At 36.2% G+C, this 22,797-nt stretch overlaps 1 protein-coding gene across 4 annotated transcripts in view; it reads right to left on the reverse strand.

Moving 5' to 3' along the window:
- Nucleotides 1-22,797, reverse strand: part of TTC23L (tetratricopeptide repeat domain 23 like) — a 65,496-nt gene that overhangs the window by 23,915 nt on the left and 18,784 nt on the right. For all 4 annotated transcript variants that reach the window (XM_074200639.1, XM_074200640.1, XM_074200638.1 and 1 more), the window contains 5 exons: nucleotides 21,016-21,172; nucleotides 19,619-19,747; nucleotides 16,996-17,173; nucleotides 10,675-10,783; nucleotides 7,647-7,774 (listed from right to left, as the gene is read on the reverse strand). In XM_074200639.1, coding sequence (XP_074056740.1) covers nucleotides 7,647-7,774; nucleotides 10,675-10,783; nucleotides 16,996-17,173; nucleotides 19,619-19,747; nucleotides 21,016-21,172 — 701 coding nt within the window. The remainder of the gene's footprint in view (nucleotides 1-7,646; nucleotides 7,775-10,674; nucleotides 10,784-16,995; nucleotides 17,174-19,618; nucleotides 19,748-21,015; nucleotides 21,173-22,797) is intronic.

The following is a 22,797-nucleotide window of genomic DNA, read 5'->3' on the forward strand; positions in this document are numbered from 1 at the left end:
TGAAGATGAAGAAATGGTATCCTGAAAGATATTAAATGATTTTCCAAAATCCCACAATCCCTATGTCCTGGTTTCTAAAATACAACACGTTTGAGTCATCGTTCAAATTCATCACATCACCATTTCAAGACCAGGAAGACCTAATCTAGTTAGTGAGAAGTGAATCGCAACCCCTGTTGTTGATTTTTTTCATGGCCAATAGCGTAAGAGCTATCCTCTGGTATGGGACAGCTATGAATGCTTAACCAAAATTTCCACAAATTTTTGTACTTCATTTTCTTCAAACATAAAAACAAGCTAACTTCATCAACCTGTCTCACTGCTTCCTTAAGTTTATCCTCTAATTATCTGGAGAGTGTTACCAACAGGGAAATAATGTGGCTAACTTAAAATTGTTTACTTTAGCCAGTTACTTAAAATTTATTGCCAGTTTTTACGCTATAGTGGGGAAAACAGTATTTTCACATTTCAAATTAGGATGGCAATGTTTGAATTCAATTAAAATAAATGTTGAGTTTTTATAGGATATCCCTGATGTTTTTTACAGAGAAAGAAGGAAAGTGAAAAGTTGGTTAGTTTTTAGGTCAGTCACAAGTGATCTCATGATTGGAAGCTTTCTTGCCCACAAAATTCTGCCTTGAATACAAGAGAAGGGTCAAAAGTTCAGTTCTTCTAGACAAACTTTCTGATGATAACCCATGAGCCTTATAAGTAAAAAGGTCAGGAATAAAATACATTCTTTGTGTTCATTTTTTCCTTTGAGTAGACAATAACCATGATTAAAAGGAAGGCACTCAAGAAATCACAGTATAAAAACAGCCTAGATTCAATGGCTGGTTGCTTGTCCTTCGTTCTCAAAGAGAACCAAAATGTTATCCTGTGTTGGGGTCAAAGTACAACAATGTATCTGACTATCTGATCAAACCAATATGAATTTGGAAGACTACACCACAAGTCTGCCACAAATAGTGTGGAGATCTCTAAATTTGCATGTCTCACATTTCTTTTAAACTATTGGAATTCTGCTTTGCTTATTTAACACAGCACCTTTTTTGATATGGGCATGCCATGCTGGGCAATCCTTTGCTATGTTCTTCCATGTCATGCAATCAATTCCAAAGTTCTTTAAGAGAGACCTTTAGAGTATCCTTCTATAGCTTCTTCTGAGCACCATGTTAAGTGCTTGCCTTGTATGAGTTCTCCATAAAAAAGTCGTTTAGGCAAATGTACTTTTTGGCAATTAAACAATGTGACCAACTCACTGGAGTTGTAGTAGAGATTGATAAAATGAAAAGAAGAGCAATGTTCAAAAGCAAGGGGGCTTATAGGATTTTTTTTAATAGAGTGATTGGAGAGGCTCTAGTCTGAAATGATTTGCTGAAGGTTTCACAAGGAGTAAGTGGTGAAGTCCAGATTCAAATGCAACTCTTCAGACTCTAAATCAGAGCTATTCTGATTATACCACAAGTATCTGCCTGATTAAAAATCTTTTTTGTATTTTCTTACACATCTCACAAAAGGCTATTTAACTGCCATCCTGAGCAAAACCAGACCTGAATTCCAGTCCTGATTTTGCCACAAAACAGCTGGACTTCTGTTTCCTCATCTATAAAGTGAGGTTTATAATAATCTTTTAAGTTATAAAATCCTGAGTTTATTATTCAGCAGCTATTCCCTTAATGTAAGTGAACATCTCAAAACATCTTATTAAGGTGTCATCTCTTCCAATATTTTCCTTGAATCTCCCCAGAAAAACATGATTTCCTTTCAATTTTGCCTAGTCTTTTTTTCCCTTATCACATTCTGACTTGAATTAACTGTTTGTCTTACTGCATCCCCATTATAATGCAAACCCCTAGAGACAATTGCTATGTTTTATGATCTTTATGTCATCATGTCTTGTTTGGTGAACTGAATTAAATCAAAGATTAATTAATTAATTGCTTTTGAAATGAATCAGAATTCCTTTAACAGTAAAATTTCTGCCTATTTTACATAAGATTCAAATTATTAAGAGATTCAATATACCATAAACTTTTTAAGAAGCTATCACCCAAATAAAGTGCACTTTTTTCATGATATTCATTTCATCATTTAGCTACTGCTTCACAACATGCTCATCTCTTCACTGTTTCTTTTCCTATGTTTTATTCAGTCATATGTGACTCTTTGTAACCCCATCGACCACAGCATGCCAATAATTACCTAGTTGTGTTTTCTTAGCAAAGAGATGAAGTGGTTTGCCATTTCCTTCTCTAGTGTATTAAGGCAAACGTTTAGAGATTAAGTGATTTACCTAGGGTCACACTCAGATAATAAGTGTCTCAGGTTAAATTTGAACTCAGGTCTTCCTATCTCCAGATCCAATGTTATATCCACAGTGCCACCTAGTAGCCTAGATATTGTTTATATATTGTTTAAAATACAGTATTAAATACTGCTAATTTACTTTCAAACTGATAAATCTAATGACTTTTGGTAGGTCTTTTCCTTTTTAATCTATTTCTCTTCAGTATTTGGCTAATGGTCACTCTCTCTTGTTAAGCCCCCTACCCTGCATTTAGAAACTATAGTGGCGATAATTAAATGTTAAAGCTATTTATATTAGGTTTCTGGGTGAGATAAATATATTCTGAGCTAGGTGCAACCCTAGTGTTCTTCATTCCCACTGAAGACTCTGCAAGATCTAAGGAACTTCTTGACTTAAATTTTTTTTTCATAAGATGTTTTATCTTCTTCCCCACTCCATTCTCAGTTGAGAAAGCAAGATTTAAAACAAAAATCTTCCATTACATCTAATATGCACAGTCGTATAGTCAAGCAAACAATTTTCAACATTGCCAATTGAATATCAGTCAATTAATTAATATCAGTCAATACTATGAATCCATTGCTTATCAGGCTTATACAGAAAACAAGAATCTTCTGGAATTGTGATAGGTTATTGTGATCCAAATTTTTCAATCTTTCAAAGTAGTTTTCTTTACAATGTTATTATATACATTGTTCTCCTGGTTCTTCGCTTCATTCTGCATTAATTTATACAAGTCTTCCCAGGTTTCTCTGAAATTATCCCCTTTATCATTTCTTATTGCACAATAATATTACATACCACATTAACATACTATAATTTGTCCAACCATTCTTCAGATTATAACTTTTGTTTCCAATTCTTTTCCACTTCTGAACTATTATAGTTTGTACATATAGACCCCTTTCCCCTTTGATTTCTTTGGGATATAGACCTAAACTACTTATATCACTGAATTAAAGGGTATGAACAGTTTTTTCCTAGTCTTGAGAACTCTAAAATGGGTATATTTTAGGAACTTTCTAAATCAGTATTTCAAATTTTTTCTTTTAATCCTATGCCTGTTCAGTGATCAGATCATCTGGGTAACAGTTAATTCTCATACTCTCTATCCTCAACTATATCACTTATATTTTTGTAAAGTTCTTGTGGATTTAAAATTTATACTAGAGTTTAAGACAACTTAAACTTACAGATTCATCATCATATCTATAATACAAACAAGATCAGGATGCAGGGATGGACCATATGTCTTGTCTACAGATCAGACCAAATAAATCCTAAAAGCTTTTCAACAGGATGGAAATAACTTAGTCACTGTCCCTTCTCAAATATCATCTCTTAAGTCCTTGAGGGGTGGGTTTTGATCTGTGTCAGTGGAACAAATTCTTCACCCCCATGACAATATGTTTTTAGAGTATTGTTAATTAAAGGACATCTAAGTGGCACAATAAATAGAACACTAGGCTTGGAATCAGGAAGACCTGAGTTCAAATCCAACCTCAGACAGTTACAAGCTGAGCAAATCACTTAATTCTGTGTCTGCCTCAGTTTTCTCATCTGTCAAAAGAGCTGGAGAAGGAAATGGCAAACCATTCCAGTAACTCAGATAACCCCAAAGGGCGTTATAAAAGTCTGATATGGCTAAACTGACTTTACAACAACAAAAACAAACTGTAATTAAGGCAACTGCCTCATACAAGTGTCTAATATACTGCAATTTGTGAGTTTGTGACATGAAAAATGGCTACTATAGATGAAAAGACAAAGGCCAAGTCCTAGATCTAGCAGGATTGAAGCCCTTATCAGTGATGGAATGAATATTCATTGCTCTCAACAAAAAATTTCTATTACATTCATAAGCATCCTGAGCTATAGCACTTTAATGACTTGTAAGCTCATCAATGCAGATCTTCCTCCAATTGCTGCAGATACATGGACACCATGCCTTCAAACCTTAAAATCCTTGTCTGTGTTCTCCTTAGATCCTTCTCAAAAAAGAATTTATCTAAGATGTTGGGGGCTTTCTATTAGATCTTTTTATATTTTTGTGGATTCCACTGAATCCACAATCCAATTGTCTATCATCCCTCCTTCTCAACATTTATCTTGATCACCTCCTTTTCTATCACAAGAGTTTTTTGATGTGATTCCAGATTCCACATCTTTCATATTTCCTGGAAAATATGCTGCAGCTAACTTTTATCTTTTATGTGCTTTTCCATTACCCTTCTGGATTACCTGAAAATTTGAGTCTTCAGAGATTGCAGTATTCCAAGGTTTGTGATTAAACAGAATTTATATTTTAAAAACAACACACATAATCATATTCTTGAATGCTGGCTGACAGATAAGAGTTGTCTGTTGGTTTTGCTATTTATTATGAAGGAATATTCAGAAAAGACATATTGGGAAATGACTGTTATAAAAAGGTATCAATAAACATTTTTTTTGGAAGTCAGGCTTTTGTACTAGGGAGCAACTTTGGCTCATTTAAAGCAGTTTGTTACTTACAGTCACAGCCCATCCATTCATTGTCCATTTGCAATGTTTGTTCTCAACTTATTTACTGACATATTAACTTAATGGATTGGCCACCCAACTGCATGTCTGGAAAATAGACCATTTAAATTTACCTATTTGTTTTTTTTTTCTCTAAAGATTATTAAAGGCAACTTCTTTTGCTGGATCATGGAGATCTTTCATTTAAGAGATAATGTTCTAAAGTTTGATGAAGTCAGAATAATATCCACACAAAAAAGAGCATCTGGAGGGCCCTTACCACTAAGAAGAAAATTCTCTTCCATCTGATTCTGCCTAAAACCTCCTACCTCCTTAGAGTCATATATAGTTTCACAGTGGCCACAGGCTCTAATATGTTGGAAAGATTTTAAGAGCAGTTTCTGGTACCACACTCTGTTGTTTGAGGAATGACTGAGCTATATACAGCATTCTAGATACTCAAGAATAAATCTATGAAATAAAATGATCCTTAATCCTGTGAAATGTTCCCTTTTAGTTCCATAGGGATGATTTTGTAGTAATGAAAAAGAAAGCAGAAGATGCTAAGTCTCAAGACTAATAATTAGATATATTATTGGAAGAATTGAACTACATTATTAATAACAATCTTGTAATTAAGTAATCAAAATAAACATACAGCTAAATAGAAGGGTGGCTACAGATTTTTTTTGGAGAGGCAAATAGGACTCCTCATCATTGGTATCATCTTATTCTCAAAAATAATATAGGCAATTTGATTATCTTGTCTTTCAGTACTTGTTGGAAGAAAAAAATTATTGTGAGATGACTGTAGTTTATGTTTCAAGTTTTAGGAGTATTTTTAAAATTCTAATATTTAAATCTGATATGCTATAGAGGAGATGAAGAGGTAAAATTTTATAAAATTCCAAACTAAGTTGATTTTGATGGATGGTAATGATTTCATAATGAGAAGGTAGGGACTGGCAAGAATTTTAAAACCTGTGGTAGTTAGGTGGCACAGTGGATAGAGTACCAGCCCTGGAGTCAGAAAGACCTGAGTTCAAATCCAGCCTCAGACACTTAATAATTCCCTGTATGACCTTGGCATGTCATCTAACTCCATTGTCTTGAAAAAAACAAACAAAAAGAATTATAAGACATAAGTTGGGAATTTTGACTCAGGTTTGAGAAACAAAATAGCTCAAAGACTACTGAGAACTCCATACCTATGAATATTTTTATCTGAAGACAGCTGGGCAGAGAAGGATATGGGAGCACAAAACATCATAAAAAAATGAAACTATATCTTTACAGGAACTGACTTGTTAACTGGACCAGGGAATCAAATTAGAATCAGCCCTCCTCTCTGCATGTTGTCAGAACATTAGAGCAAAAGCCATAATCAATAACAGATTATGACAAAGGATAAAAAAGAGAAAAATTGTAAATAATTCTATAAACTCAGCCTGATTTATTCAAACAAGCCATAAATGAAAAAAGACAGCTATTTATATTATCATTACTATTTCCTGCAAAAGTTTAATATTAGCAAACACTTTATTCTCCTTTCTAGACAGACAAGGAAGCCAAAGGCTACACTGGTTTAGAAAACAAATTCATTTGTAAAATACAAAGCATGGCAGAAAATTACTACCAGATCACTTCATAAAAAAAATCAAATGTCAAAATGACCAAGTATTTCGTATTGGAAAACTATACCGCCCAAATAAGCCACACCATTCCAGGAGCATTAATAGAAGAAACCATGAGGAAGAAAACAAATGGAAAAAAAAGAAATAAATTGTGAATGGTTTTATAATCTATTTTCAATAACAAAGAAGCTATGATTTCAGTAACCATATGGAATCTAAAACCTTAGTCCCCCATGTACCAAAGGAAGCTGTATTGACATTAAAGATCAGATAGGGAAGAGTAGTTGGATCATACAGAGAAAATACCAAGAAAATCCATAGGAGAAGTTACATTCTCTCTCTCTCTCTCTCTCTCTCTCTCTCTGCAAGGCAGTGGGGTTAAGTGGCTTGCCTAAGGCCACACAGCTAGGTAATTATTAAGTGTCTGAGGCTGGATTTGAACCCAGGAGCGGTGCTCTATCCATTGCACCAACTAGCCACCCCCTGTAAAATTCTCTTTAAAAGCACTGAGGACCTTTTTATAGGAATCTCATGGGGGTGGGGATAACAAAGGAATGGAAAAAGAAAAAATATGGTCAAAACCAAATGGTTGAGGGAAACATTACTTTTTTCATTTTCATAAAATGGTCTATACAGGTTTTTGAAATAGATCTTTCAATTAAACTTTTTAAAATATTTATCAAGTGACTATATTACAAGAAATTTATGCCAGGCACTGAGAATACAAAGACTTAAAAAAAAATGATCCCTGCCTTCATGGAACTTGTATTTTACAGGACAGAAACAGGATATGATTGATTTCAGCAGAAATATTTTTGAGTAAAGAGTAACTTCCTGGTATCCCTCAGATTACATGTCACCCAAAAGACATTGTCTAGGAGATAGAACAAACAGCCTAGGCTGGGAGGCCATGATTCTGGTTCTGATTGTATGTGACCTGAAGTGAGTCTTCTGACCTCCTTTGGCTTCTCTGTAAAATAATGGAGAGAGGTGTTGGTCCATCAAATGATCCTTAAAGTTCCTTTTTGTTCTACAACTCTAGTTTAATGAATGTTTTACCATAACTGATGTGGATGATGATAATTAAAAGGTTCTTCTTTCACCACCATCACCACTCCCTTCTAGTTCTAAGATTCTGAGAGTCAACTAAAAGTAAATTTGAGAGATATCAAGATTTACAACTCTTCTTTCATGATTACCTGTTTTTCTCCAATTTGGAGAAGCCATTTGCTGAATTCCTCAGTGGCACACATTGTTTGATAGTTATCTGGGCCCAACGAAGCTTGGTATGCCTTGAGGCTGCTTGTAAAATACAGTTGAGCAGCATCTGAAAAGAAATGGAACAGTTGTTGGGCAGAGTTCAGTCAAGGCTTCAGAGACCATAACATCAAATTTTTTCTATAAGGAAAACTCATGCTTAGGGATTCTCACAATTCCATGGTTCCTCAGAGTAAAGGTATATGGAATTCTTAAGTGTAAGGAGGCTAATTTTTTAAGTAAAGTTAACATCAAGTAGTAAAGATATTAAACTATTATCTAGGATTATTGCAAAAGGACAATTCTGGCTTAAGTTTCAAACTCAAATTTACTCACCAAATTTTATTATATAAAAAATTGAAATTACTCAACTCTACAGACATGAACATTTTTGTTCTTTAAAACAATACCCACTGTATGAATACACTAAGGATACACAGAATAATAAATAATAAAACCATACCACAGTCAGAAACTAACATAAAAAGTTTATACTACCCCATGTGTGCATGAATATGAAGGAAAAAAGAGCAAATTTATTGGAAAACAGTATTCAGTGAGTTTCTCAGAATGAAACATTTACTCTACCCTCCCATGTCTACTAAAATAAAGTGAAAATATAAAGATGTCTTTTCCATTGACTTTAAAACTATATTCTTCACAAAATCTGATATCTTATTTTTACATAAGACAAGTTCAGATGGAGTTCAACTACTTCAAGTGTATTTCCTCTCCCATTTGTGAATGATATGATTTCTTGGTCCATGGAACTAGGGAGAGGTAAATACTTTGTATTAGCTTACAGTGTAGGAGCAGAGAATACAGTATTTTTAAATTTTGTCACCAAACAAATGGAATACTATCTTGATCTGCTCTCCCTCTCCAATGTAAAATTCACAGTTGTGCAGAACTAAATTATCTCCCATTAACAATCTGATTATCATGGTGAATGGTGCTGAATGCTTAAGGAAATAAAAGGAATAGAAATCAAAGAATTAGACTATATAAAGGAGTAATCGATACCTAAAAAAAACCTACCAATAGGTTTTTCCTTGCAATGTATGTAATACCAAAAACCCTTATTACAATGTCTGGATACATAGTGCTTAAAGTTTCAGCAACATAAAACTGGCAACAATTTTGTTCAAGCTCTGGATTTGAGTATTTTAAATATATGCTTATATTTAACTTCTTATTGCTTTCCTTCTTATATGTTAATTCATTAGATTTCCTTAAAAAATCTTATTTAAATATAATCTGTCCAAACCTCTGTCCTTACTCTACTTTAAATATTTGTTTTTCCCCAATTGATATTTTATCTTATTTTCCAATTACATGTTATGAAAGTTTTTCAACATTTATCCACATACATATGCTTATTTATAAGTTACAAAATTTTCCTCCCACCCCTTCCCACACTCCCTCCCCTCAACAACAAACAGTCTGGTGAATTTTGTACATATACATTTGTGTTTAACATGTTTACAATTAGTCATTTTCTTTATGAGGAATATGTATTAAAGGAAAAGAAAGAAAGCCATGAGATAGGAAAGAAAAACAGAAGAGAAATTTTTAAAAAGTGAACATAAGAGTTCATTCAGATTCTATAAGTTTGTTTTTGTTTTGTTTTGTTTTTCCTCCTCTGAATGTATATAGCATTATTGTACATAACAGGTCTCCCAGGGTTGTCCTAGCTCTCTGAACTGAGGAAAGGAGCTGCATCCTTCAAAGTTGGTCAATTCACAATGTTGTTAATATGTGCTATATTCTCTTGTTCTGCTCCCTTTACTCAACAGCAAATCCTTTAAGTTATTCCATGCTTCTCTAGAGTTTGACCACTCATGATTTCTTATAGAACAACAGTATTCCATCACATTCTTATACCATAACTTGTTGGGCATCCCTTCAACTTCCAATTCTTTGCCATTACAAAAAGAGCTGCTATGAATTATTTTGGAACATATGGGACTTTTCCCATATTTTATGATTTCTTCTGGATATAGGCCTAGTATTGACTGCTGGGTCAAAGGGTATGATCAGTTTTATTAGGTTTTTGTTGTTGTTGTTGTTGTTGTTCTTTGGGCATGGGTTCTTTTTATTGTTCTTTGGACATAGTTTCATATTGTTCTCCAGAATGCTTGAATCATTTCACAACTCCACCAATAATGCATTAATGTCCCAATCCTCCCACAATCTCACCAACATAAATTGTTTTCCCATTTTGTCATCTTAGACAATCTGATAGGTGTGAGGTGGAACCTCATAGTTTTAATTTGCATTTATCTAATCAATAATGATTTAGAAAATTTTTTCATATGATTTTGTACAACTTTAATTTCTTCATTTGAAAATTGCCTGTTCACATCCTTTGACCATTTAGCAATTGGGGAATGACCCATACCCTTAAAAATTCTACTCAATTCTCTATAAATTTTAAAAGTGAGACCTTTATCAGAACCCCTAGCTGTGACAATTGTTTCCCAGCTTTCTGTTTTCTTTCTAATCTTAAAGCATTAGTTTTATTAGTGCAAAATCTTTTTGATTTAAATCATTCATTTTGCAATTTATAATGTACTCTAATTCCTCTCTGGTCATAAATTTCCCCCCCTTTCTGATAGTTATTTCTTGATTTATTAATTAGTCTATGGATATTATTCTTTAAGTCTAAATCCTATAACCGTTTTGACCTTATTTTGGTATAGGGTGTGAAATGTGGGTCTGTGCCTAGTTTTTGCCATATTATTTTCCAGTTTTCCCAACAATTTTTGTGAAACAGGGAATTCTTATCCCAGAAACTAATGTCTTTGGGTTTGTCAAACAGTAGATTACTATAGTCATTTACTACTGTTTAAATATAATTTGTAACCAAATGTAATGGTCACATGTTTAAAAGGAGTTTCTTTTCTAAAAGGTGAGTACATGCTATATTTGGAAAATTATGCTAAATATAAAACCATCTCACCTACATACCCCTATGTTGTGGTTCTCCAGATGTGGCATAAGCTTTAGCTAGCAAGAAACCTGTCTTAGCAGCTTCAGCACTGAGTTCTTTGTATGAAGCCACGCAGATAGAATGAGCCTGGAATGGAAATACAGATATTACTAATTGGCTCAAGGAAAGCACCCAAGTAACAGTGCTTCCATATTGAAAATTTTTTAAATTAAATTTTGAAGTTTAAGTAAAAATCTATAATAAGTTTAAAGTCTAGACTTTTGGCTTAACTAGTTAACCATACTAAGAGGGATAAGTAATGGTTTGAGGAATTAAAGAAAAGACAAACCTTCCAATCCCACCAAAACTGAAAAGCAGCCCAGGGCTATCTTAACTAGAAAAAAATAGCATTATGATATCTTCATTCTCCCAATTTCAATTGTGCTCATTGCCTTCTTTTTCTAAAGGCACTAGTCCCCATTGATAGTGTTCTCACCACTTGAGGGGTAGGTCCCCTGCTCAATGTTTTTCATTAGCTCTCTAGCAATATTTCTCTCTAGCTATTCCATGAACTTGTTTTATACGCCCCATTATAAATTCCTTGAGACCAGGGGGTATATGGGTATGCCCTCACAAAGTCTACTAATGATGAGCAATTCATTCAACCAATTATCTACAGAACGTTTGCCCCAGGTAAGGTCTGGTATTAACTGCTATTCTTATACTTAGTAGACAGTCACTAGATCCTTATGGATTGACTAATTACTCATGAATTTTTTGGACCATACATGAGCTACTTACTTTATTAGCTAAAATGATCTCAATCAATGATAACCTATCCCAGAACCTGTTCATACTTGCCACTATCAAAAATAAAAAGCTGCACAGAATGAGGTGGCTAGGTGGCTCAGTGGATTAAAGCACCAGCCCTGGAGTCAGGAGTACCTGGGTTCAAATCCAGTCTCAGACACTTAATAATTACCTAGCTTTGTGGCCTTGGGCAAGCCACTTAACCCCATTTGCCTTGCAAAAACCTTAAAAAAAAAAAGATGCACAGAAAATCCTTTCCTGAACTGATGGTAAGGCTTCAGCAAAAGTCTGTCTCTTTTATTAAATTAAAAATTCACAACAGAATAAAAAAATAGACATTTCCTTATTACAAATATTAATGTCATGAGATGACTGAGAGGCTGCTAAATGGTTCAGGAAATAAAAGCCCTGGACCTGGAGTCAGGAAGACCTAAGTTCAAATCCAGCCTCAGACCATTACATTGTGTGACCCTGGGGGCAAGTCACTCAACTCAGTTTTCTCAAATGAAAATGAAAATAAAGAGCACCTATCTCCCAGGATTGTTGTGGGGATCAATTGTAAAGTGCTTAGTAGAGTGCCTTAAATACTTACTCCCTTTTCCCCTCCCTGAAGAACTGTGATTCAAGATGGTGACAAGAAAGGATCGCATCTTAGGTGCTCTCTCATAAAACTCATAAGCTAAGGACTCTAACTAAATTTTCGAGAGACAGAACCCACAGAGGGACTCAATGAGGCAGTTCTCCTACTCAAGGTAACCTGGAAAAAAAGCAGAAAGGCACTGCTCACTGGGGTCGGAGGGGCAGCCCTGCTGGAGGGGTGGCCTGCCAGAGCGAAAGAACTTTGGCCTCCTGGAGGCAGCACCAGGGTGCTGGGAGCTGGGGCTCACAGCAGCGGGGGGAGTTTCCTGAGCTACACCCCGGGGGAGCACCAGGCACAAATTGGGGGAACAGCGGGGGACCTCTGCCAGAGTGAGCACGTGGAGCCCAGCCCTCAGGGCACACAGAGAGCAGCATGGCCAAGGCAGTCCAGATCCAAGAAACATAAGCAGGTGGAGCCCTAAGCAGGAGCCCCCAGGGCATGAACCCATTGAGTTGAGGGAGGGGAGTGAAGAGAGACTGCAGAGCTCTGTCCTCTGACCCTGGAACACGACTCTGGGGCTCTGACTACATTCAGATCCTGATTGCAGTCTAGGCCCACCAATAGAACAGCAGGGGGCCCCCACCTCAGCGCATATGGTCATTCACAGACCAGGAGGAAGGACAGAGCCTCACACTGAGATCCTTGTGTTCCAAAAGCTCAGGAAGCACCCCAAAACCAGGCTCAGGCTGGGAAAATGAGCAAGCAGAGAAAAAAGAGGAACACCATTGAGAAATATTTTGCAAATGAGCCCAAGAAGGATCAAATTACTCAGTCTGAAGATGAGGAAGCACAAGCTCCTGCATCTAAAGACTCCAAGAAAAACAGAAATTGGGCTCAGGCTATGACAGAGCTCAAAAAAGACTTTGAAAATCAAATGAGGGAGTTAGAAGAAAAACTGGGAAAAGAAAGGAAAGAGATTCAGCAAAAACATGAAAATGAAGTCAGCAGCCTAGTCAAGGAAATCCAAATAAATGCTGAAGAAAATAGCATGCTAAAAACCAGTTTAGGTCAAATGGATAAAACAGTTCAAAAAGTTATTGAGGAGAATGCTTTAAAAAGCAAAATTGGCTAGATGGAAAAAGAAATAAGAAAACTCTCTGAGGAGAACAAATCCTTCAGACAAAGAATAGAATTCAGTGAGATTGATGAATTTACCAGAAATCAGGGATCAATACTTCAAAACCAAAACAATGAAAAATTAGAACAAAATGTGAAATATCTCATTGAAAAAACTGATATGGAAAACAGACTTAGGAAAGATAATTTAAAAATTATTGGAATACCTGAAAGTCATGATCAGGAAAAGAGCCTTGACATCATTTTCAAAGAATTACTACAGGAAAATTGCCCTGATATTCTAGAAGCAGAGGGCAAAATAGAAATGGAGAGAATTCACCAATCCCCCCGAGAAAGAGATCCCAAAAAACCAACCCCTAGGAATATTATAGGCAAGTTCCAGAACTCCCAAGTCAAAGAGAAAATATTACAAGCAACCAGAAGGACACAGTTCAAATATCGTGGAGCTGCAGTCAGGATCACACAGGACTTAGCAGCAACTACACTGGAAGCTCGTAGGGATTGGAACATAATATACCGGAAAGCAAAAGAGCTTAGAATGCAGCCAAGAATGAACTACCCAGCAAGGCTGAATGTCCTCTTCCAGGGAAAAAGATGGACTTTCAGTCAACCAGGGGAATTTCAAATGTTCCTGTTGGAATGGCCAGAGCTGAACAGAAGGTTTCATCTTCAGATACAGGACTCAGGTGAAGCATAGAGATTGGAGGAGAGGGGGAAAATATGAGGGACTTGATGATGATGAACTGTATGTATTCCGGTATAGAAAAATGACATTGATAATACTTATATGAATCTTCTCAGTTAATAGAGCTGGTAGAGGGAGCTTTTATAGTTGAAGCACAGGAGAAAGCTGAATTCGAAGATAAAATATGGTGTAAAAATGGAGTCAATAGAAAAAAAGGGAAATGTAATGGGAGAAAGAAACAGGAGAGGGGGAATGGGCCAAGATATTTCATATAATAAGATTTTTCTTTATTACAATGAGCTATTGCAATGATATGGAAGGGGGGAAGGCAAGGGGGAATGAGGGAAATTTCACTTTCATCAGAGGTGGTTAGGAGAGGAAACAGCATATATACTCAATGGGGTGCAGACATCTGGAGTAAGAAGGAGAGGGGGGGGCAGGGGGAAGGGGTGGGGATGTGAATGAAGGAAGAAAGGATGGACCATGGGGGGAGTGTGGTCAGATATAACACATTTTCTTTTTTACTTCTTGCAAGGGGCTGGGATTGGATGGCCTGTCCGGGACCATAGGGCCAGGTGGATTCTGGGCCTAAGGGGTGGTAGTGGGGCTCACGGCCTCTTGGCCCCAGAGCCAGGGATCTGTCTGCTGCGCCACTCAGCGACCCTACAGCAGAGTCAGTGAAAGGAGAGAGAAAATATAGTACATGGTAGTGGAGAAATAAGAAAGGAGGGAGTTGCGATCAGCAATGGCAATGGTGGAAAAATATGGAAGTAACTTTTGCCATGGACTTATCATAAAGAATGTGATCCACCCGCGACAGAGTTGTTGGTGTTGTAACAAAGACTCAAGCACATTTTTTATTATTATTTTTTTGGGGGGGTGCAGGGCAAATGGAGCTGGGTAGCCTGCCTGGGGCAGCATAGCAGGGTGATCATTGGGTGTCTGAGGCCAGATTTGGACCCAGGTGCTCCTGGCTCAAGGGCCAATGCTCTGTCCACCACTCAGCCACCCCTACTATTATTACTATTTTAATTTATTTTGGGTCTTTTTTTGTTTTCTTTTTTTTTGTTTTTTGCAGGGCAGTGGGGTTCGGGTGGCTTGCATGTCACGCGGTTGGGTGATTGTTGTGTGTATGGGGCCGGAAGTGGGTTCGGGTACTCACGGCTCCAGGGCTGATGCTCTGTTCATTGCGCCACCTGGCCATAACCTACAATTATTACTATTTTTTTTAATTTTAATTTCTTTTCTCTCCCCTTTACTTTATCGCTCAAGCAAGTCTGTATTTATGGGGGGGAGGGGGTATTTCGTTTACTCTTAAACAAGAATATTTTATTAATGTAAAAAACATTATTTGTACAAAATGAGAATATTAAATAAAAAATAATTAAAAAATAAAAAAAGAACTGTGATTCATGCAAAGACCAATGGATCACATTTTCAGAAGAGATTCGTATAAAATGAAAATAAAGGCAATTTTTTTTACATATGTGTGTATATATGCACACATTTGTGTACACTTTCAGGTATAGTTATAAAAATTATGAACCTAATTCTCATCCCCTTCCCCAAGCCAAGGTGGTGGTGATAAGGGAGGATGATATCTTTCATGTTATTGGGGGAAGAAATTTGTATCCTTGGGGTTATACTTTGTGAAGTAAATATTTCCGTGTAAAAGCTAGTTTAACTGTTAGTAACTAAACAGAACTAGAGAGCAGGGAACCTGTCCCCTGACAACTAAGGAAACACCAGCAATAGGAACTAGTACCATTTACAGAATGCTTATAACCCCCCCAAATGCCTAGAATACTGTAGCTTGGTTGGTACAGTGGATAGCGTACCAGGCCTGAAGCCAGAAAGATAAATCTTTCTTGAGTTCAGATTGACCTCAAACACTTACTAGCTGGGTGACCCTGGAGCAAATCACTTAATCCTGCTTGCCTCAGTTTCCTCATTTGTAGAATGACCTACAGAAAGAAATGGCGAGCCATTCCAATATCTCTGCCAAGAAAACCCTAAATAGGGTCATGAAGAGTCTGATGTGATTGAAACAACTCAGCAACAACATGGAAATCCCTTATTTCCTTAAGAATAGTAGAGAAATCTGGGGGGACAGATCAAATGTTCAAGACCTTCCAGGTACTGAATATATAAAAATCCCCTAAAGTTTTCTCATGGGGAAATTTTCATTGTTCTTTCCAAAGTTTTGTTTTTCCTGGAATATGGTCAAATTAGTTAACTCTAGACAAAATGATTGTCATTACATCGTTATACCTAGAAATGTAAGCAGACACTAGATTAAAGGTCAAGTGATGGAAACACACCAAATCATCATGCATTATTAGGATTTTATGAGTTTCTATTTGCTATAAATTTAAATTGCTGCTACTAATTACTTTTTAATTGGGAAGGTACAAACTTTGCCTCTAACTTCTTGGAGATAATAGACTGTAACAGAAACTTTATTTAGATAGTAAAACACATGGCATAATGGAAGAGGGAAGGGAATAAGCATATATATCACTGTACTATGGGCAGTTGGGTGGTTCACTGCATAGATCACGGGATCTGTAATCAGAAAGACCAGAGTTCAAATTTTACCTGAGGCACTTAATAGCTGTGTGATCCTGGTCAAGTCATTTAACTTCTGCCCTTAATTCACTGAAGAAGGAAATGGCGACTCATTCCAAGAAAACTCTTCATAGTATGGTCCACAGGGTCATGAAGATTTGGACATGACTAAACAATGTGTACCATATACTTTGGAGTTTTTATTTTAGAATCAGATGATCTGGATTAAATCCTGCCTCTGATACCACCTATGGGCAAGTCATTTAACTTCCCTTCATCCTGGTTTCTTCATCTATGAAATGAAACAGAATCTTTCTATCTTTAAAATCAAAGACTCTTCAAATGAACTCAATCTGGTCAGGTAGCATTTCTACACTAGATTTTATCCTGAAACCATCCACTTAATTCAGTTAATCAAAGAGAAGCTGATGGAAGGATCCTCTGACAGGTTTAGGACTTAAACCAAATGATCAGTATAGAGACAAATACTCTGTACTCTTGTGCCATTCTCTAGCTTCTCATAGCACTGCAGCTAGGAAGGGCAAGTGGTAAGAACTGAGTTCTAACCAAATCACTTACCTGAAGCAAGTGTTCAATGGCTCGATCATGGTTTTTCCTGAGTTGTTCAACCTGTGCAGCTTCCTGATACAGGCTGATCAGTTCTGATGTAGAATCACCCTTGGAAGAGATAACATGGGTGATGGCCTTTTCAAAGTAATTCACAGACAAGTTCAATCGGTGAAGTTGCAAAGCAGCTCTGCCCAGAAAATAGAGAGGGAAGACACATGCCACAAATTAAGAAGCTCCATGGGAAGTAATAGTCTTGTAGTCACATGTTTGTCCAAAACTCTTGGCCTCTGACATAGACTCACCAGAGAAAATAGGGAAAGGCTCAAAAGTTGTATGCAGGAGTATAATTTCCATTGACTTGACACAGAAGCTTTATTGCTCAACTCTTTGGTGTGTTCTAACCCCATTTAGAGCTCAATCTAAATCACAGCATTTTCCCCAGCATAATGTAAATACCTTTATGAAGTGGGAACCACTCAACCAATGAGTCTTTCCAGGGCTGCACTGCTCTGCTTAGCCACAAGAAATTGATGCATGCACTTTAATTGTCCCAATCAATTCAATGACTTTTATTTATTCATTATCATATATTTATTAAATATTTACTTATATGTAGGGCTCCAGGCTAGGCATTGAGATTTAAAGCAGTCCCAAGGAGCTTACTTTCTTACTAATAGCTAATGATAATTAGCATTTATATAACACTTTGCTTTGGAAGCAATTTTTATATATTATCACATTTGATCCTTTATTCTATTTCATTGAATTATTCTATTCCCACCCCTACTGAGACCCAGTTTTTAAAAATATTTAAATGCCTCAAATGTAATAGATGAAGATAGTAGAAAGGAGATATGCCATCAAAGATCCTTTGATATTATTTTTGAAAATTAAAGTGGCTAGACATTTTAGGCTTTAGAAGTGGAAGGGATAAGGGACCATTCAGAGCCAACTCTTTCATTTTATAGTTAAGGAAATTGACAGAGCTTGATCAACGTGACATTCTTAGAAACTGAAAGATTTAGGAATAAACTAGCTTCTCTGACCTCAAATCCACTGTACTTTATAAAATTCTACTTGCCATTCACTCACAGGTGTAATTGTGTCTTATAGTGTAGACTCAAAGCCTCCATTCAGGGGCTGAATGAATAGTTAGATGACACACTAGATAGAGCACTGAGCGTGGAATCAGAAAGATTCATCTAGAGTTCAAATCCAGCCTCAGACTTCCTAGCTATGTGACCCTTATCTTTGTTTACCTCACTTTCCTCATCAGTCAAATGAGCTGAAGTAAATGGCAAACCAGTATCTCTGACAAGAAAACCCCCAAAACTCCAAAGGGTAGGACATAACTTGATCAAAATGAATGGAACAATACGCAATGGTATATAAGTTTAAAACTTTCTGAAGTACAGACCTTCTTGTTCCAGTTCTAAACTCTCTATTCTAGGTTAGACGATGTTGGCTTACCAAGGTTCACTTGGGAGGCTTTAGTGCCTCCTACTTAGATAGAAGTCTAACAACCAAATCTCACAAGTGAGCAGATATTCCCTTGTCCCTATTTTTTTTTTAAAGGAGGAAGGATAAACTAGCTATTATTTTTGTGAGTAAATCATCCTATCGACTTTCTAGTGTGGCAACAGTGTATATACAAGCAGACAAATTTGGGCACACTCTGGGCTCAGTTCAATTTATTTCTGAGCATTCTAATGTTTTCAGAATTTCCCAGTTATCTAAGCTCTCTTTAGTTTGTTTTTGCCTGGAGACAATGTAGGAGTGCTACATTTACTTCATTTACTTCCCATTCCAAGTACCTTAAGACTTTGGGAAACAGATCTGATGAAAGCATGTAAAAGTAATTGAAAAATCTAGGGAAAGGAGGACCACTCTTCTTTTTATCTGACAAACCAGTCCTGTTCTCGATGAGAATAATCTACAAATTTCAAGAGAATCTCCTCATTCAACTATGTTCAGTTGGTTTCTTCACACCTTTCAATGAATAGCATTTTCTTTTTCTTTTTCTTGGTAATCATGATTAAGAGATATGCCCAGGATCACAGCTACTAAATGTTTAGGTCATATTTGAACCCAGGTCCTTCTGATCCCAGGTCAGTGATCTATCCACTGTACCATTTGGATTCCATGAACCACCTTTTTATATGCTAACTTAACCTGGTTTAAATTGAATAATAAAATGTTAGCTTTCAAATTCATTAAATGCACTGGATATATTAGGGCAGGGGGAGAACATCTGGTAATGATATAGTGAAAAGATCACTGGAATTAGAGGATCAACATTCAAATCTTGCCTTTGGAGCAATCTGATCCTGGCCAATCCATCTCTTTAGGTCTTAGATTATAAGGATAAGCAGGTCTAACTGCAACATATAAAGTCCCTTCTAGTTCTAAGCCATCTGACTATAATAATGTTCTCTCTTCATCTGCTATATTGATTTAACAACAAAAGAGAAAAGCAATTTAGAAAAAGATCTGTTCCAAAATAAGTCTGGGTTATTGATCTTCATTTATTATAGGGATGTTTTATTTTTACTCCACAAGGATAGCATGGAATAATTATATGCAATATGGACCCCATCACAAAACCCTAAATTTCTCTAAATCTAGTGTTTACCTGCCCAAAGCAATGATGATGTCTTTTTCAGAGACTTTTAATTCTCTTACTGCAGCCCCATCATGAAATTCCCACAGTTCTTCCATGCTCTTTTCAGACTTCTGTAGATTGTAATAAGCTTCCTTGCCAGTGCAACAGCTGAGGAAAATTCAAAGAATAAAAACCAAATCCCACAACCAGGTACCACATCTGAGAAGCAAACAAAATGCTTGAGTTGTCTTGAAAATGAACACTTCCTAGGTGTATCATTCTCCCTGTGGACACACTCTTAGGGGAGAAATCTTTAATAGGCAAGGTTTTGGGTTTTCTTTGATGGCTTCATAAAATGGGCATTAGCAGGGAGGAGTTTAGAGGAATGAAAGGAAACCATAAACTTTTAGGGAAAAATTCCTTTAGGTTTTCTTTTGAGGATTATACTGAGAATTTATTCATTATCCCTAGTTTCTATGAACTATAATAGAAGGAAAAGGATCCTAAAGTTGTTGAATAAAGTCCTTACAGATTCTAAGTAAGTTCTAGTTTTTTAAAAAAGACTAACTTCTGTCAAATATTTTTAGTATTTTGAGGGGTGGAAGTGGTAGAGGGGATATTCCCCCCCAAATCCCAAATAACCTTCTATTTCCTTTTTTTCTTTAAAGATCCTGCCTTGAGGGTACCATAGAAGGTTGCTCATCTCATATGAAGTTATTTTATATTGTGCATGCCTGAAATTATGATCACTATTTGTTAATGGTGGTAATAAAATACATGGACTCAGAATAACAGAATTCAGGATTATCTTAGATGTTTCTTGTTCCCAGCAAATGTTATGACATTAAATAGCGATTCTAATCACAGGCACAGGAAAAAAGGGGCAGGAATTTTACCATGAGTATAAATAGAATTGTATCCACTTCATTTTAAACCCTGGCTTCAAAAGCAGTATTAAGGATAATTTTACAAAACATACATAAGCACACATGATAATAAAGCTTCCTTCTCCCAGACAATCTTTCCTAAACTAGTGTCAGAGTTCATCTTGATGCAATGTGGGAATGATTGGACAGGATATAATAAAAAGGGGGACCCAGATGACTTCCAATCAAATATACTTGAGAAGGGATTCATCATGGTAACAACTTAGCCCAAAGCTATTAATTTGATGACTGGATCTTAATTCTAATGATTCTGGGATAGAGAAAGATGGAGGGACTGAAGAAAATTAGGAAGAAAGTTTCTTGGATCAGAACTAAAATGTTTTGAGATTCAACTCCCATTTGTCCTTCCCATCATGTCTTCTTCTGGATCTGCAGTTCTCAAGAGGAACAATTGAAAGTAACCTGGTTAATTTGATACCAACCCTCATCCTACCCCACCGCAGTTGATTTCTAAGTATGCTGCTAGAAATGAAAGGATATTGGTTCTGCATGAGGTCCGATACTCCCAAAGTATAGTACAAAGTCACCAATGTGCCAAGGATCTCTTTCTTATCAGGATCTGAGATTGCTGAGCTCTTCCAGGTCAGTAGGGATTTTTTTGCAGACTCAGCATGTTGCTTGGCTTGAGCAGGAAGTTCTAAGGGTAGAGGGGAGAAAACAAGGAAAGGGAGAAAATCAAGAATACTCTTCAATTAAAAAATTATATAAGAACAAAAAAGGAACTATGTAACACTAAAGCACAATGCAGTGGTCTCCAAACTTTTTTGATTATACATAATTATTGCTAAACATTCTTTGAGTACTTTCCCCAATGAAATATTTACATAATATATGCTTGAAAATTATTCTAACCAGTTTATTTCAATACTTGCTTTTAATGGCTATCATAACTGATACTTCAAAATGTTAAATACTTCCAAACAGAAGTATGCTGTAGAAGGTTTTTATTAAATTAAGTGATTAAATCATGATACTCATATTTCATTCTCATCCAGGAATTATGTAAATATTGCTTTTTTGGAATGTGACAAGCAAATTTCCATTTTCCCTGGTGTTGATCAGGTATTCTTATAAAGGAACCTGAAAGTATTCCATTTTATATTTTTAACACATGATTTCAAAACCCATTGAAGTAAAAAAAAAACCCACAAAAACAAAACCATTACAGTTCTTCATTCGGAAGATTTTTGATCAGGTCAAAAATTATTTTTCCAAATTTTTTAGAGAATACAATAGGAGAGTTTTTACTGGTGTGATTTTTGGCAACAAAATCACCTAACAATAGAAACATTTTCAAACTTCCAATTTTCAAAATTCTCTTTTTCTTCAAAAAAAATGGCTACTTTCTTACTCATTATTAAAAACATCACCTATGTCTGGATAATCCTTGATATATAGGGAACTAAACATGTTAACACCAAAAGTGTCCTCTCCTCCCCCACCCCAAAATGAACCAAAATGAAATAAATTCTGTCATTCTGTGCTTGTAATGAGAAATCTGGGAAATAATGTTAAACTTAGCTAGTTTGAGTTAAGAGGTAGTAAGTGGTTGAGGCAACTGCCAATTAAAATATGGGGGGGGGGGAGTCTGAGGAGGTAATAAGAGCATGTTTGTAAAAGAGGAGCCAGAGTGGGACAGCTAGGTGGTACAATGGATAGAGCACTGGCCCTGGAGTCAGGAGGACCTGAGTTCAAATATGACCCCAGACACTTAATAATTGCCTAGCTGTATGACCTTAGGCAAATCACTTAATTCCATTGCCTTAAATAAAATTTAAAAATTAATTTAAAAAAAGAGGAGCCAGAAATTAGGTGAGAAGGGTATTCTAGGCATGAGGGAGGAGGGGTGAGGACAAGGCAAGTGCACACAGACAGACTGATAGAAGGGCATGTATGAGGAATAGAAGGGTCAGTTTTTCTGAATCTGAAAGGGAGTAACTATATGAGGCTGGAAATTTAGGTGGAGGCTAAGTTTTGAAGGGCTCTAAAATAAACAGGAACCAACTTGATATAATGAATAGTGTGCTGGACTTGGAAGTCAGAAAGACCTGACTTTATATTCTTTCTCAAACATATACTGGATGGCCTGACCAAGTTATTTTCTCCTAAATTGTTTACTCTTCTATAAAATGGAGAAAAGAGCCGTTACTTCACTTCATTGGATTGGTAGAAGAATCAAATAAGATGGTTTTATGTAAAGGACTTTGTTAACCTTAAAATTTTATACAAATGTTAGTTATTATTATTAAGTGCTTGTTTGAT

Source organism: Macrotis lagotis, chromosome X (assembly GCF_037893015.1).
Source record: "Macrotis lagotis isolate mMagLag1 chromosome X, bilby.v1.9.chrom.fasta, whole genome shotgun sequence".
Classification (NCBI taxonomy): domain Eukaryota; kingdom Metazoa; phylum Chordata; class Mammalia; order Peramelemorphia; family Peramelidae; genus Macrotis; species Macrotis lagotis.